Source organism: Thamnophis elegans, chromosome 2 (genome assembly GCF_009769535.1).
Source record: "Thamnophis elegans isolate rThaEle1 chromosome 2, rThaEle1.pri, whole genome shotgun sequence".
NCBI classification, from domain to species: domain Eukaryota; kingdom Metazoa; phylum Chordata; class Lepidosauria; order Squamata; family Colubridae; genus Thamnophis; species Thamnophis elegans.
In genome coordinates, this window is record NC_045542.1 from 83,680,425 (window position 1) to 83,693,114 (window position 12,690).

At 39.4% G+C, this 12,690-nt stretch overlaps 1 protein-coding gene across 5 annotated transcripts in view; it reads left to right on the forward strand.

The window, feature by feature from the left end:
• The first annotated feature begins 11,056 nt into the window (after positions 1–11,056).
• The window catches only part of RAPGEF6 (Rap guanine nucleotide exchange factor 6), a 148,578-nt gene continuing 146,944 nt past the window's right edge, over positions 11,057–12,690 (forward strand). For 4 of the 5 annotated variants that reach the window (XM_032212374.1, XM_032212377.1, XM_032212375.1 and 1 more), the window contains exon 1: positions 11,057–11,827. In XM_032212374.1, the coding sequence (XP_032068265.1) occupies positions 11,759–11,827 (69 nt within the window). In that variant the 5' untranslated portion in view covers positions 11,057–11,758. The remainder of the gene's footprint in view (positions 11,828–12,690) is intronic. The other variant, XM_032212378.1, reaches the window with a different exon arrangement.

Genomic DNA, 12,690 nt, shown 5'->3' on the forward strand with positions numbered 1-12,690 from the left:
ACGGGTACATTTCATTTTCTCTATTTTGATAAATGAACCTTTGGCCCTATTACCAAGTACAGCTCTGTTGCCCAATTATTTCCCTTTCACTGAGATTGAATTCCAAAATTCTTTCACTGTCTTCTTATTCGACAAGGGCTGCATATGTCTGCATGTTTCAGTAGGAACAGGAAGCAAGCTCATCTAATAAAACAATCTTTGCTTTTGCCCTTGAATTATATTGGGCTGCAGAGCAATTCTCTTTCCCCTCTCCACCCCCACCCCCATGCAACAAGATTAAAAAGCTGATAACAAAGCTAGCAGATTGAGAAGGCTTTCATTGCATTTTGCACTTTTCGCATAATGTAATCTTATGAAAGATGCTGGCATTCTGTGATTTATTTTACCCTGCCCCCCTTTAAAATCTGTTTAGTTTCTGGGGATCAGAAAATGGAAACTGCAAAGGAAATGATGGGGTATGAAATGCTAAAGGGTTACAGGAAATCCCAAACTATATTGGGATGGGATTGCCTCTGAGATTCTTGGTAAGTTAGTATTGGCAAGCATCCAGGGCAGTCAAATATGTTTAGAAACTGTTTTTAACACTGAAACCAGTGGGTTGTACCCAGTTGTTGTACCCAGCAATGCTAGCCTCTAGGAAAGGCATAAGGAAACTCATGCACAGCAATTATTTGCATGGTTTCAGTGTTTCTTCCGTTTAAAAATATGTGACACCCTGATTAGAATGCAGTATTACAGGCTAACTCTGCCCACTGCCCACTCAGCCTTCCATCCTTCTGAGGTCAGTAAAACGAGGAGTCAGATTGTTGGGGCAATATGTTGACATTTGTAAACCATTCAGAGAGTGCTGTAAAGCACTATGGAACAATATATAAATTTAAGTGCTGGACTATGGCACTTATGGTCAAGGTCATGACTTATTCCCCAAATCTGTTTGCTGTCAGAGATGTCATGAACTACTCTGCATTGGCAGAGGTAATAGAAAAAGCTAACACATATGAATATAAGAATTGCTGCTTACTAGAAAAAAGTTTATTATCTTTTTAAGTGGGAAAATGCAGTTCTCACTCATCTTTGGAAACTTTTATACACGTAATAGTCCTAAAGGTACTTTTCCAAAGGGCAACTGGACTTTTTTTTTTAAGAATCTCCATAGACTTTTATACTCATAATACAGTATTCACTACTAGTAGGAGCACATTAGTCAATGTTTGATCCAGGTAATTAAAATGTCCAACAATCTGAAAGTAAAGTCCATATTCTATCTATAGCCCATGTATTTTTAATTTTGAGGACGTTGTCAGTTAGCTATAATTTGTGGCAGTATCTTTTTCAAGAGTAGCCATGTTGTCTGAGATTGAATTCCAAAATATATGGAGGGTACAAGATCTTCCATTTCTGGCTTAGAAGTGAAGGGAAATTTCAACTCAGCCGTGAAGCTCAGTGGGTGACATTGGGCAATCAGTCTGTCTTCACTTGTTGTGAAGCTAAAATGAGGCCACTTGAAGTTTCTTAGATAAACAATATAATTGCTATGAAATGAAAAATATGAGATGCAATCATATAGCCACTTCCCTAATCTAATGCAACCCAGACCATGAATTATGAAACAGTACAACTATGAATTGACTATACTGGCTGGCAATTCTGGGTGTTGTCTGTATGTATCTTGGGTGTACAAAGCTGGAGAAATCTGCTATTCACATTTTATTAAGGGTAATTTTCATTGAGAACACATATACTAAACTGCATTGAAAATGATTTTTTAAAAATTAAAATTGTAATCAGGGAAATTGGCTTAAATATGAGTTTTGCATTTTAGAACCAAGATCATTTTTAATTATAAACTCTGCATTTATAATGGGAAGTTTACTTCATGGAATAGTAGTTTTGTTATTTTATTGGAACACTCAAATACAAAAAAGTATTTATTTGCTTCTTGAAAAAGCCATGCTGGAATTTGGAAACCTACATAAGCACATGACTGTAGCACATAATGTTCTGATGTTCAATCCATTTTTGCCTTATAGCTGTGAACATTAAAAAATGTTGTCAATAGAAAACCACATCTAATTACCAACAATGGCAAGCAATGGGAATCCAGTTGATTCAGCTGCTGTTTCTAAACAGATACAGACCAAATAGAATGTTTAATAGCACAGGAATCACCCCATGATCCTCTTGCAACATATTTTCATTAATCATTCAGAATTGTTGGGGCTGAAACTTTAAAAGAGCAGAAGGAAGTTCATTTTACAAAGAGTTATTTTACTCGCCTTCTATATTGGTACTGTACTCCATTGTTATCTTCCCATTCTTCTTTGTGTTTCTATGACTGCTGTCATTCATTCATATAAGGATGGCTTATAGCAGACAGTGGGTTGGTATCAGAATTTAGAAAAAAAAACCACTTGTTTGTTTAGGAGCAATTTGCATCATTTCATCCACATTTAAAATTAGTTTAAAAAAAAAAGAATCATGCATTTTCTTAATTGCGGTACTGCATTAAGAATTATCCAATGCTTTTAAGCACTCTACTGATAATGGAGGTGTCAGACATAAGGGAGAGGTTTTTTTTTTTAAGATAATAGAACATTTGTAAAATAATAGACTAGTCTTTTCCATACCGATTGGGCAAAAGAAGAATCCAATAGATGAGAATATATATAGCTCAGGGCTGAACTGTGAAGTCCCTGGTGCTCTCTGAACTCGGTTGCTTGTAGACAATCTTCATTACAAATAAGATTTAAATAAGCAGAAATCCCACACTCACTAGACTGATGATAACTGTTCAGGTAATGAAACATCTGCAAGCAAACAACCAAACTCAGAGAGAATGAAGGTCTACATAAAAGAGGAATCATACAAATTGAAATAGTAAAATGAAGTATTCCTATTTTAATATGAGCGAAGGACTTCACTTAAAAATATGAAGAGAAAATATAGTGATGCGTATAAAAATAAAATACTAACTATTCCATTTAGTTAAGTAATGTTTACATACTGCCTCAGCCTCAGTGGACAATAATTTCAAATGTTCAATGCTGTTGCAGTCTCATATCAGCAAAAACAATCAGGTAAAAATGGCACCTTGCTTTCCTAATAAGCATCAAAAATTTGTTTGAAAAAACAATTTTTAAGAAGCTTCCTGAAAGGTTTAGGGCTAGGCTTAAGGGAGGAGGTCAAATAAATCTTCAGGACATGTTTGATACAGTTCTAGTTGCTATCAAGACTTGTCTTCTGACCCAACCCCAACTTTATATGGAGGTGACATCCTGAACTATCCCATCTTTGAGGACTAAGAGGATGGACAGAGTCATTTGAGCACTAACTTATAAAGGTTTTATTAGTAAAGTTATCACTCTACTTGCAGCCAGTGTGCCATAAATAATGAAAATGTGTTATTTCTGTAGTAGAATATACCTGCCAACTGGCTAATACATTTTATACCAGTTGTAGCTTCAAGAGGGTTCTCATACAGAATGCACTGCGGTAGAAATCCAGCTGTATGCGCTGTAGCATGAGTCATCGTTATGAATGCCTTCTGGTTTAGGTAGGGCCATAACCAGAATACCAGTTGAAGCTGGTTAAAGGCCCCTTGGCTATAGGCTCCATCTGCTTGTCCAACAGGAGCTGCAAGCCCATGAGTCTTGCCAAGCCACAAAGCTACTCCTTTAGTGGGAGCATAAACTGGTCTAAAACAACTGGAACCAGTATTTCAGGAGGCTAAGATGCATAGGCTTCCATAGAAGCAAATGGCAAATGTGCACTTCAACATCACAATGTAAATGCCACCCTTTGGTATTTGTGTTATGTTACACACAAATAAGCAAGATGTAGAGTTTGCATTACAATTTTATGATTCATATGTTATTTTGCTGAAATCTTGGCTTGCTACCAATGCTCCTACCAAGTTATCTATAGACAAATAACACTGCAGAAACAGGTTCAGGGTCTTCATAGCATCTCCAGCCTAGTAACTGAGTGTTATAAGCATATTGCTCAAAACTAGCCAATGGATGAACTTTTCTAGGACTTTTACATAGACGTTAAAGAAGAGAAAGAGATATCTCAGCTCACAGAAAAAAATGGACTGAAGGAAGTGTCAGGAAAGACCTTCCATTGCCCTCTGGAAAATAAAGATAAGGAAGGGGAAGAAGTGTTTTTAGACTTCCAAGATTTTTTTACTATAATCTTACAGTAGTAATCAAAATAGCGAGCGCCCTATCAAACCCAGCACCACTTAACAGCGGTGTCCCCCAAGGCAGTGTTTTAGGACCTACACTTTTTATACTTTACATAAATGACCTTTGTGATCATATTACAAGCACTGTGTCCTCTTCGCTGATGATGTAAAACTATTCAACACCTCCGACAATGCTGTTGCCCTAAAAAGCAACCTTGACTATGTGTCAGAATGGTCAAACAATTGGCAACTCCAAATCTCAACCAATAAATGTTCTGTCTTACACATTGGCAAAAAAAAAAAAATCAGAACACCAAATACAAGCTGGGCGGATATGACCTTGTAGATGACCCTCACTTTGTCAAGGACCTTGGAGTACTCATCTCAAATAATCTAACTGCCAGAGCTCAATGTAATAGCATTGCCAAAAAGGCATTAAGAGTTGTCAATCTAATCTTGTGAAGCTTCTTCTCCAGTAAAATTGTACTGCAAACTAGGGCATACAAAACCTTTGCTAGACCAATTCTCGAATACAGCTTGTCTGCCTGAAATACACACTGTATATCAGATATTAATACAATTGAGAGAGTTCAGAGTATTTCATGACAAGAGTATTCCACTCTTCCACTCACAACAGAATACCCTATGCCACCAGGCTTGAGATTTTGGGCTTGGAGAGCCTAGAACTATGCCGCCTACAGTCTGACCTAAGCGTAGTACACAAAATTATCCGCTACATCCTACCTGTCAATGACTACTTCAACTTCAACTACAATAATACACAAGCAAACAATAGCTACAAACTCAAGGTAAACCGCTCCAAACTTGATTGCAGAAAATACGACTTCAGCAAGTCGTCAATGCCTGCAATGCGCTACCTGACTCTGTTGTTACATCCCCAAACCCCCATAATTTTAACCTCTGTCTACTGTTGACCTCACCCCAATACTAAGAGGTCTGTAAGAGGTATGCATAAGCACACCAGCATGCCTACCATCCCTGTCCTACTGTCTCCATTTATTCGTACCCATTTACTGTGTTCATATTTTTGTTTATACTTATACCTGTTATACCAGGTATAAGTAAATAAAATAAAACTAGAATTAGTCCTCCCTAGAGTTAATGATTTGGTTTCTTGGCTAGACTACCTTAAAGGGCTGACCTCACCGAAATCAAGACAAGTGGAACACTTTAGGACAGATGTTTATCCAGTCTATGGTTGGCAATCATTACATTGCTGAGGAGCCTTTACACTTCCTCAGGAACCCAAATTTTGTCCAAAGAGCTATTGACAATAAATACGGTAACTTATTCCAGAAGTATTGCCTTGCAATGATGTTAAATATCCTACTTAATGTTCATTTTAACTTTGATGACAGGTTATGCTGACACAGGAGTTCCTCAAAGAGAAACAGGCTCACTGCATTGTGAGATTCCCTTCTCAAGTGATAGTGATGGTGAAACTATCATAAAGTTATACAAACCTGCGCCTCACCTTCAGAAAATAGTTGCATGATACATAATAGAATCTTTGGAAGTAATTTTAGAGAAATAGTATGAATGGCAAAAAACAACCATTATAAAGAGTTTAAATTTCCTCACCGATGGTACCTCCATATCAGCACTATTTCAGTTAATAATAATCACTGGAAAACATTTAGGACTTGTCCATTTTTAGGTTTAAAAGAAGAATACAGGTAGTCCTCAACTTATGATTACAATTGAGCCCAGAATTTATGTTGCTAAGTGAAAAATTTGTTAAGTGAGCTTTGCCCACTTAACATTTAAATTTTACAAATTTTAAAACATTTAAAAATTTATGTGTTTTCTAACATTTTTAAGCAAATCACTGCAGTTGTAAAGTGAATCTGGTTTTCCCATTTTCTGGTTAGGTCACAAAAGGAGATCACATGTTTCCTGGACACTGCAACCATCATAAATAAATGAACCAGTTGTCAAGTATCTGAATGTAAATCATGTCACCATGGAGATGCTGCAATGGTCAAAAGTGTGAAAAATGGTCATAGGTCACTTTTTTCAGTACCATTGTAAAAGTGGGGGGGTTGACAATTTTTTTACTACCAGATCGGGTGTGCAACGCTTCTGCACATGCTCAGCTTACGTGCATGCGCATAAGTGTCTGGATGGATGGGCAGAGCCTCCCACTGCTGCTACTATCGGTTCAGCCAATCCGGGCCGATCTGGGAGCAACCCACCTCTGCGTTGTAACTTCGAATGGTCACTAAATGAATTGTTGTAAGTTGAGGACTACCTGTACAGGGGTTTCACATGTCCTTAACACATTTTTAACAGTTATTTTATAACCATTCACTAGAATGGTAAAATTCTTTCCACATCAACAAGAGCATAAAAAAAGAGCAGAGTTTCAAAACTTTTAGCATGTGGAAAAGTGTGTCTAAAAACTTGGCTTTTTGTGTTGGAAGAAAAAAAAAGACTTTTGTTTAATGTAGACCAGTGGCAATGGCAGATTAAGGCTTTGTAACATGACAAGCATGAACTATGCAATCTCACAATATCTATTTTTCATATTTCTACCACCATTTAGTGTTTTTATCTGTATAATGCAGACTTGTTTTGGGAAGGGATTAGTACTATTGAATGTAGATAGTATAACATAATGCATTTAATTTAAAAATACATGAAATACTAATCACCCAAAACTACTAATAAGTTCAATGAAGTATTACTAGTAACAAATTATATGGTTTAAATTGGCAGATTAATGTAGATGCCACATGTAAAATTTAAAAAGAAAAAAACCTGTAAAATTATTTTATAGACAAAACTCAAAGAAATTTGGTCTTTTAAAAAAAGCCCCTTTGTTACTCTTCTTCAAAATAAGAGCTTTCAATCTGAACAAAGAAACTTCAAAAACTAGGGAGCAAGCCAAATACAGGTAGTGCTTGATTTAGTCCTTTGTTTAGCAACCTTCAAAGTTACAAGTGTGTTGAAAAAAGTGACATATCCATTGCAGTTCCTTGATCATGTGATCAAAATTTGGAAAATGGCATGCATTTTAAATAGTTGCATCTCAAGATCACATGATCACCATTTGTGACATTCCCACAGGGATTCCAGCAAGCAAAGTCAATGGGAGAAGTTATATGTGCTTAATAACTGGATGATTCATTTAACAAACATGGCAATTTATTTTTCAGTAAAACTGGGCGTGATTCACTCAATGACTGCATTGCTTAGCAATGGAAATTTTGCTAATTAGGGTCTTGAGGGCTACCTATAAAACAGTTATCCTTGGGAAAAAGTAATATGAAATGTATAATAGAACAAACCCAAAACACATGAGTTAGTGCACGAAGGTTGAATTTCCAACCAAAGTTTAAAACAATCTAGTTCACCCCATACAAAATTGCAAGTTTAATCAGTGTTTTCTAGTGTTCAACTGATTACCTTACTTGTAAACGATGAAAAGTTCTCTTTGCTTTAATTAAGAGTGAAGCTACCACTGTATGGCTTACACTTCAATCACGAATTGCATTCAAGCACGAGACTGACAAAACAAACTCATCTGGAAATGACTAATCCACTGACTTGATCAGGTGTTCTCTGAGTCTAAACTGAATACGCCCATCTGGTTTATTTCAATTGCTGCGTTTTGTGTTCATAAATACTCACAGGTAAGTTTACTCTTGTTTGTCTTCACTCTGGGTGAACATCACACTAAACTGTAATGTGGTTTGTTTGGGGCTTGATTTGACATGCTAAAGCATTAGACAAAAGCTCAGACATTACACTTTATAGCACTTAGTTTCTTTCTTTGGGATGGCTTTTATTTTATGCCAAGCCAAGGAAAAACAGAATGTGCTATGGTTATGGAACAGTTATTGTTGGGAAACAGTAATGTGAAATGTATAACAAATTCACATTCTTTTTCATATTCTTCACTGAAATGGATTCAAATGGCCTTCCAGAAAGGGTGCACATTATTTTTCAAGCTTACACTTGTCTTTGAAAATACACTGGGCCATACTTTAACTGAAGACAGACCTGGGAGATAAGCTGAATTTAATTAAGTAACTATGGTTGTTTCTGTGTAGTTTAAATGTCTTTCTATAACAATGAACATTCAGTTTAAATTAAATTCTGGAGAGAGGTACACAATATGTTCTGGGGCTCTGGATGAGTCCTAAATACATATGAATTTTCCTGCCCTGTAATAAAGATTTTCTTCTCAGTTCACATGCACATCAGAGAACCAGACTATTAGCACACACCCTTTTTATTTACACTTCATTATCCACATCAAAGCATCAGTCTGCTGTTCATATAAATGGAGACATAGCCACAAACACTTCTACACTTCTATTGACATCTATGTTACCATCTTTCTCCCACATCTGCATACACTGCAGATTGCAGGACCCCACAGGCTATAAACCAACACACTGTTCTATGTCCCCTGGCCCATGTTTGTCCCAGAAATCCATATTATCTCTCAGCGATATAACTGAAACCTCTGGCATTTGTGGGAAAAAAGAAACAAAACCTATTCTTCATCCTGGAGCCATAGACGTTTCACAGTTCTTCCAAAATGTTTTCTTCTTTTGAGTCTTTTGGTGTTTGAAAATATTTTCTTGGATTTCTTTCCAAAACTTTTTTCCTAGGAAGGATGGCTATGGCTATTCTTTTCTTTTTCATATAAAACTTCTGAAGTCGTACATATTTTTATTGCTTCTAGTTCTGCCCAAGACAGAAACAACGAATCAGAGAACAATGTAATCATCTTGGTAGACAGTATCTATAGCAGTAGACTTATATACCGCTTCATAGGCCTTTCAGGCCTCTCTAAGCGGTTTACAGAGAGTCAGCATATTGCCCCCAACAATCTGGGTCCTCATTTTACCCACCTCGGAAGGATGGAAGGCTGAGTCAACCCTGAGCCGGTGAGATTTGAACCGCTGACCTGCTGATCTAGCAGTAGCCTGCAGTGCTGCATTTAACCACTGCGCCACCTTGGCTCTTGGGTCTATGGGTCTGAATAATTTTTTTATGGGTTTGAAAAAAATAACAATCGTATTTTTCCTAGTTACAGAAAGAATCTGTAATGATGAATCAAAAATATGTAAGAGCTGATGGATCAGTTTTTTTAAAAAATGGAGGAACAAATCCCTAGAAAGTATACATAATTTTGAATACTGCCTCTTGCCATCAAATCCATAGGAATAAAACAGACTCCTGGCTTCGTGTACCATACCAATAGCAATAGCAGTAGACTTATATACCGCTTCATAGGCCTTTCAGGCCTCTCTAAGCGGTTTACAGAGAGTCAGCATATTGCCCCCAACAATCTGGGTCCTCATTTTACCCACCTCGGAATGATGGAAGGCTGAGTCAACCCTGAGCCGGTGAGATTTGAACCGCTGACCTGCTGATCTAGCAGTAGCCTGCAGTGCTGCATTTAACCACTGCGCCACCTTGGCTCATACCAAGGCTGCATCATTAATAGCTATCAGTTATAAGCTCAAACAAAAATGAATGCAAGTTTGAAAAAGCACATCCTGATCTTTTTTTTTGGGGGGGAAAGAAACATGCTTTTAAACTGCAGCATTGAATGAAATCTTAGTTGAAAACATGAAGAGGTTTTGTCTCCTCTTGGTTTCATTTGGAAAACTTTATAATAACCCATTGTTCTTTCTTGCCATTATTAAAAGAACTGCTGTAATTGTGCTTTTTGATAAGGGATCACTCTGCCAAAAAAAGTCAAGTATCCCAAACAGGTCCAGTGATAGATACATTTTGAAATCCAGGAGCTTCTCAACAGTCATTAGATCTCTGCAACATCTAATGTGCAGCTCATCTCTGGTGGTTTCAAGAGACTTGCTTCAGTATGGAAAAGTACACTTACCCAAAAATTTGGTAATGCCCAATCAGGCTCAAGTGGGATTCACGGAAGCTATAGAAACCCACGCACAGAAACACACTGCTTTAAAAAAAAAAGACTTCTGTTTTGTAAGAGGAACTTTTCTGGAGCCTTTAATAAACTGAATCTCTCCCGAAGATTTGCACTATAGTAACAGCCATGCACACCTCCCTCCCCCAAGCTCCCCCTAATAGGCTAATCGGCAAAACAAGATCAGCAGGCTGCTATTGATTTAGTGAGCTGACCCATGGAAAAAATGTTAGGTTTGCCCAACCAGGTGCCTTCCAGATGCGTCTGGTCCTCCAGGCCCAGCTATTATAACCGTGCGAGCAATCTGAAAAGAAGCGGATGCGGCGGTTAGCCCGCGGGACTCGGATGGATCTGCGGTTATCCTCTTCGAGCTTTACCGTCCTGAGTCAACTTCCACCATCGCAGGCTGGCAACTCCGGGGAAAGTTGCTCCAGCGGATTGCATCATCGCCCCTGCTCTCAACCCATGCAGGGCTCCCCCATCCCGGGTCCGCCTTCTCCTCTTCCTCTCCCCCCTCTCACTCCCCTGCTTTTGCAACAACAGCGCGCTCCTCGCAGAGAACCCCGCTCCCCCCACCCCCAAAGCAACCCGCTTCGCGGGGCGTGTCCCAAAAGTGCAGCCGAGCCCCTTTTCGAGAGGCCCAGGGCAATCGGGTCCTCCAAACAGCGGCAGGACCCCTGAAACGCTCACACGCTATAAACCCTCCCCTCAGGCGACGCCCCTTCTGGCTATTCGCGCCAAGGGAACCTTTTATACCCCTTGCGCCCCCACCCCCCCCACAACCGTCTTGGCGAAAGGGGTGGGGCTCCCTTCGGCCCTGCCTCTGAAGCTGAATGACAGCCTGGGCCTAGCCAGTCAGCGGGCGTCTTCTGCCTTGCCACGTGACCTCGCAGCCACCGCCCACCCCACCCCCGTCTCCTGCCCGCCCTTTTGCCCGGCCACCCCCCCCCCTCCCCAGTTGAGGCTGGGCTCCTTCCCGCGAGCTCGGCGGTGGGTGGGCGCCTTTGATTGCCTTTCGGGTGCGGGGAGGCTTGCCGCGAGGTGAGTTTCTCGGCTCCTGAGGAGGTGGCCCGGCGGCGTTTTTTTAAAAAATTTCCTTCTTTCCCTCTCGCTCTCCAGCCGCACCGTCCCAGCCGGCCGGACTTGCAGGCACTTCCTGCAAGTGTGGCCGGCTGGGACGTTGCGGTTAGGGAGGCTGCTTCTGGCTCCCAGCAGTGGCGAAGCGGGCGAGTTTGGGACGGAGAAAAGCCGCGGGTGGGGAAAACTCCGCAGGCGAGACTTTGGGGTTCCTCGAGAGTAAGGACGAAAGCAAAGGGAGCCGAAGCCGCCCGGTTGCCGAAGAGGGACGCGCGGCTGGCGGTGGATCGATCTCCAGTTCTCTCGGCTGGCTACGGCCCTCTTTTCATGAAATCTTTGAGTTTGCCAGTTGTTTGGAATTAGTTACGAAAGAAGAAGAAGAAAGGAGGAGGAAGAAGAAAAAGAAAATCTCCAAACCAACGTCATTTTAACTCCGGGGTTTGGCTGGACTTGAAAAGAAGGGAGGAAAAAAAATCGCGCTCCCGAGCTCGTGTATTGTTTTCCCTCGCTCGCTTTCATAAACTTAACTCCGAAGAACTCTGTAATTGGATAACAAGAGTAATAGGATGACATCCCTTATAGATCCCAGGATTAAACTAGCTTTGAGGAAGAAACCATCTGAAAGAACTGAAGAGGTAACTTACTTTCTTTTCGTGTTTTTGCTTTTATGACTCTTACTGTGCTTGGTGTAAAAGAAAAAATTCCAGATATTAATCTGCAGTGTATGCCTACATTATCACAAAACACACGACTGCATTTGTTGTTTTTGCTGAGTTCCTGAATGCAATATATGTATAAACATGTATAAATGTTCTGCAATATGGCAAACATACTTTAAAATTTAGAAAATTATATTGATAAAGACCAGAACTTTTGTCATTTTGCAACTATTGTGATTTTTTAAAAAAAATAGTGTGTCTGATGCCTTTTTAAAAACATTGTTTTAAAACTGATGAGTTTTATAAAAGTGAGGCATGTAAAATTATATTTATGGTAAGTGAACGTTCTCTAATACTAGAGAATGGCTATTGGTGTTGAATGACATTTAACAATTCTAGGAACATTGCCTATTTGAATGGGAAGGCACTCATATGTGTCTGGATTAAAGAGTACAGAATTGCAGTCAGTAAGAATAATCTAAATGTTTTGTTGCTGCTTCTGATTTGCAGTGTGCAGGAGGGCAGGAATGAAGGCATAGTCTTTCCATCCACTTTGTTTAAAAAACAAAAAGCTCTTTCTAAGCAGTGGGTGGTAAATTTATTCAGCCCAGCTCTTGAAGTAATCTGTATTTGGTAGGTGTATGTGTATGCTGGAGAGTGCAGTTTATGAAAATGGTCCGATTCTACCTTTGTTATACTGTCAACTCTACTTTTTAGGATTTTTGGGGTTGTGTTTCCTAATCTTAAAAAGAGCAAAATTTGAAGACTGATGATGGTCAGAGTGGGTATTTGCTGTGGGCTCTATCCTTATCACTTGAAGAAGTGAGAAAATTCTTTCT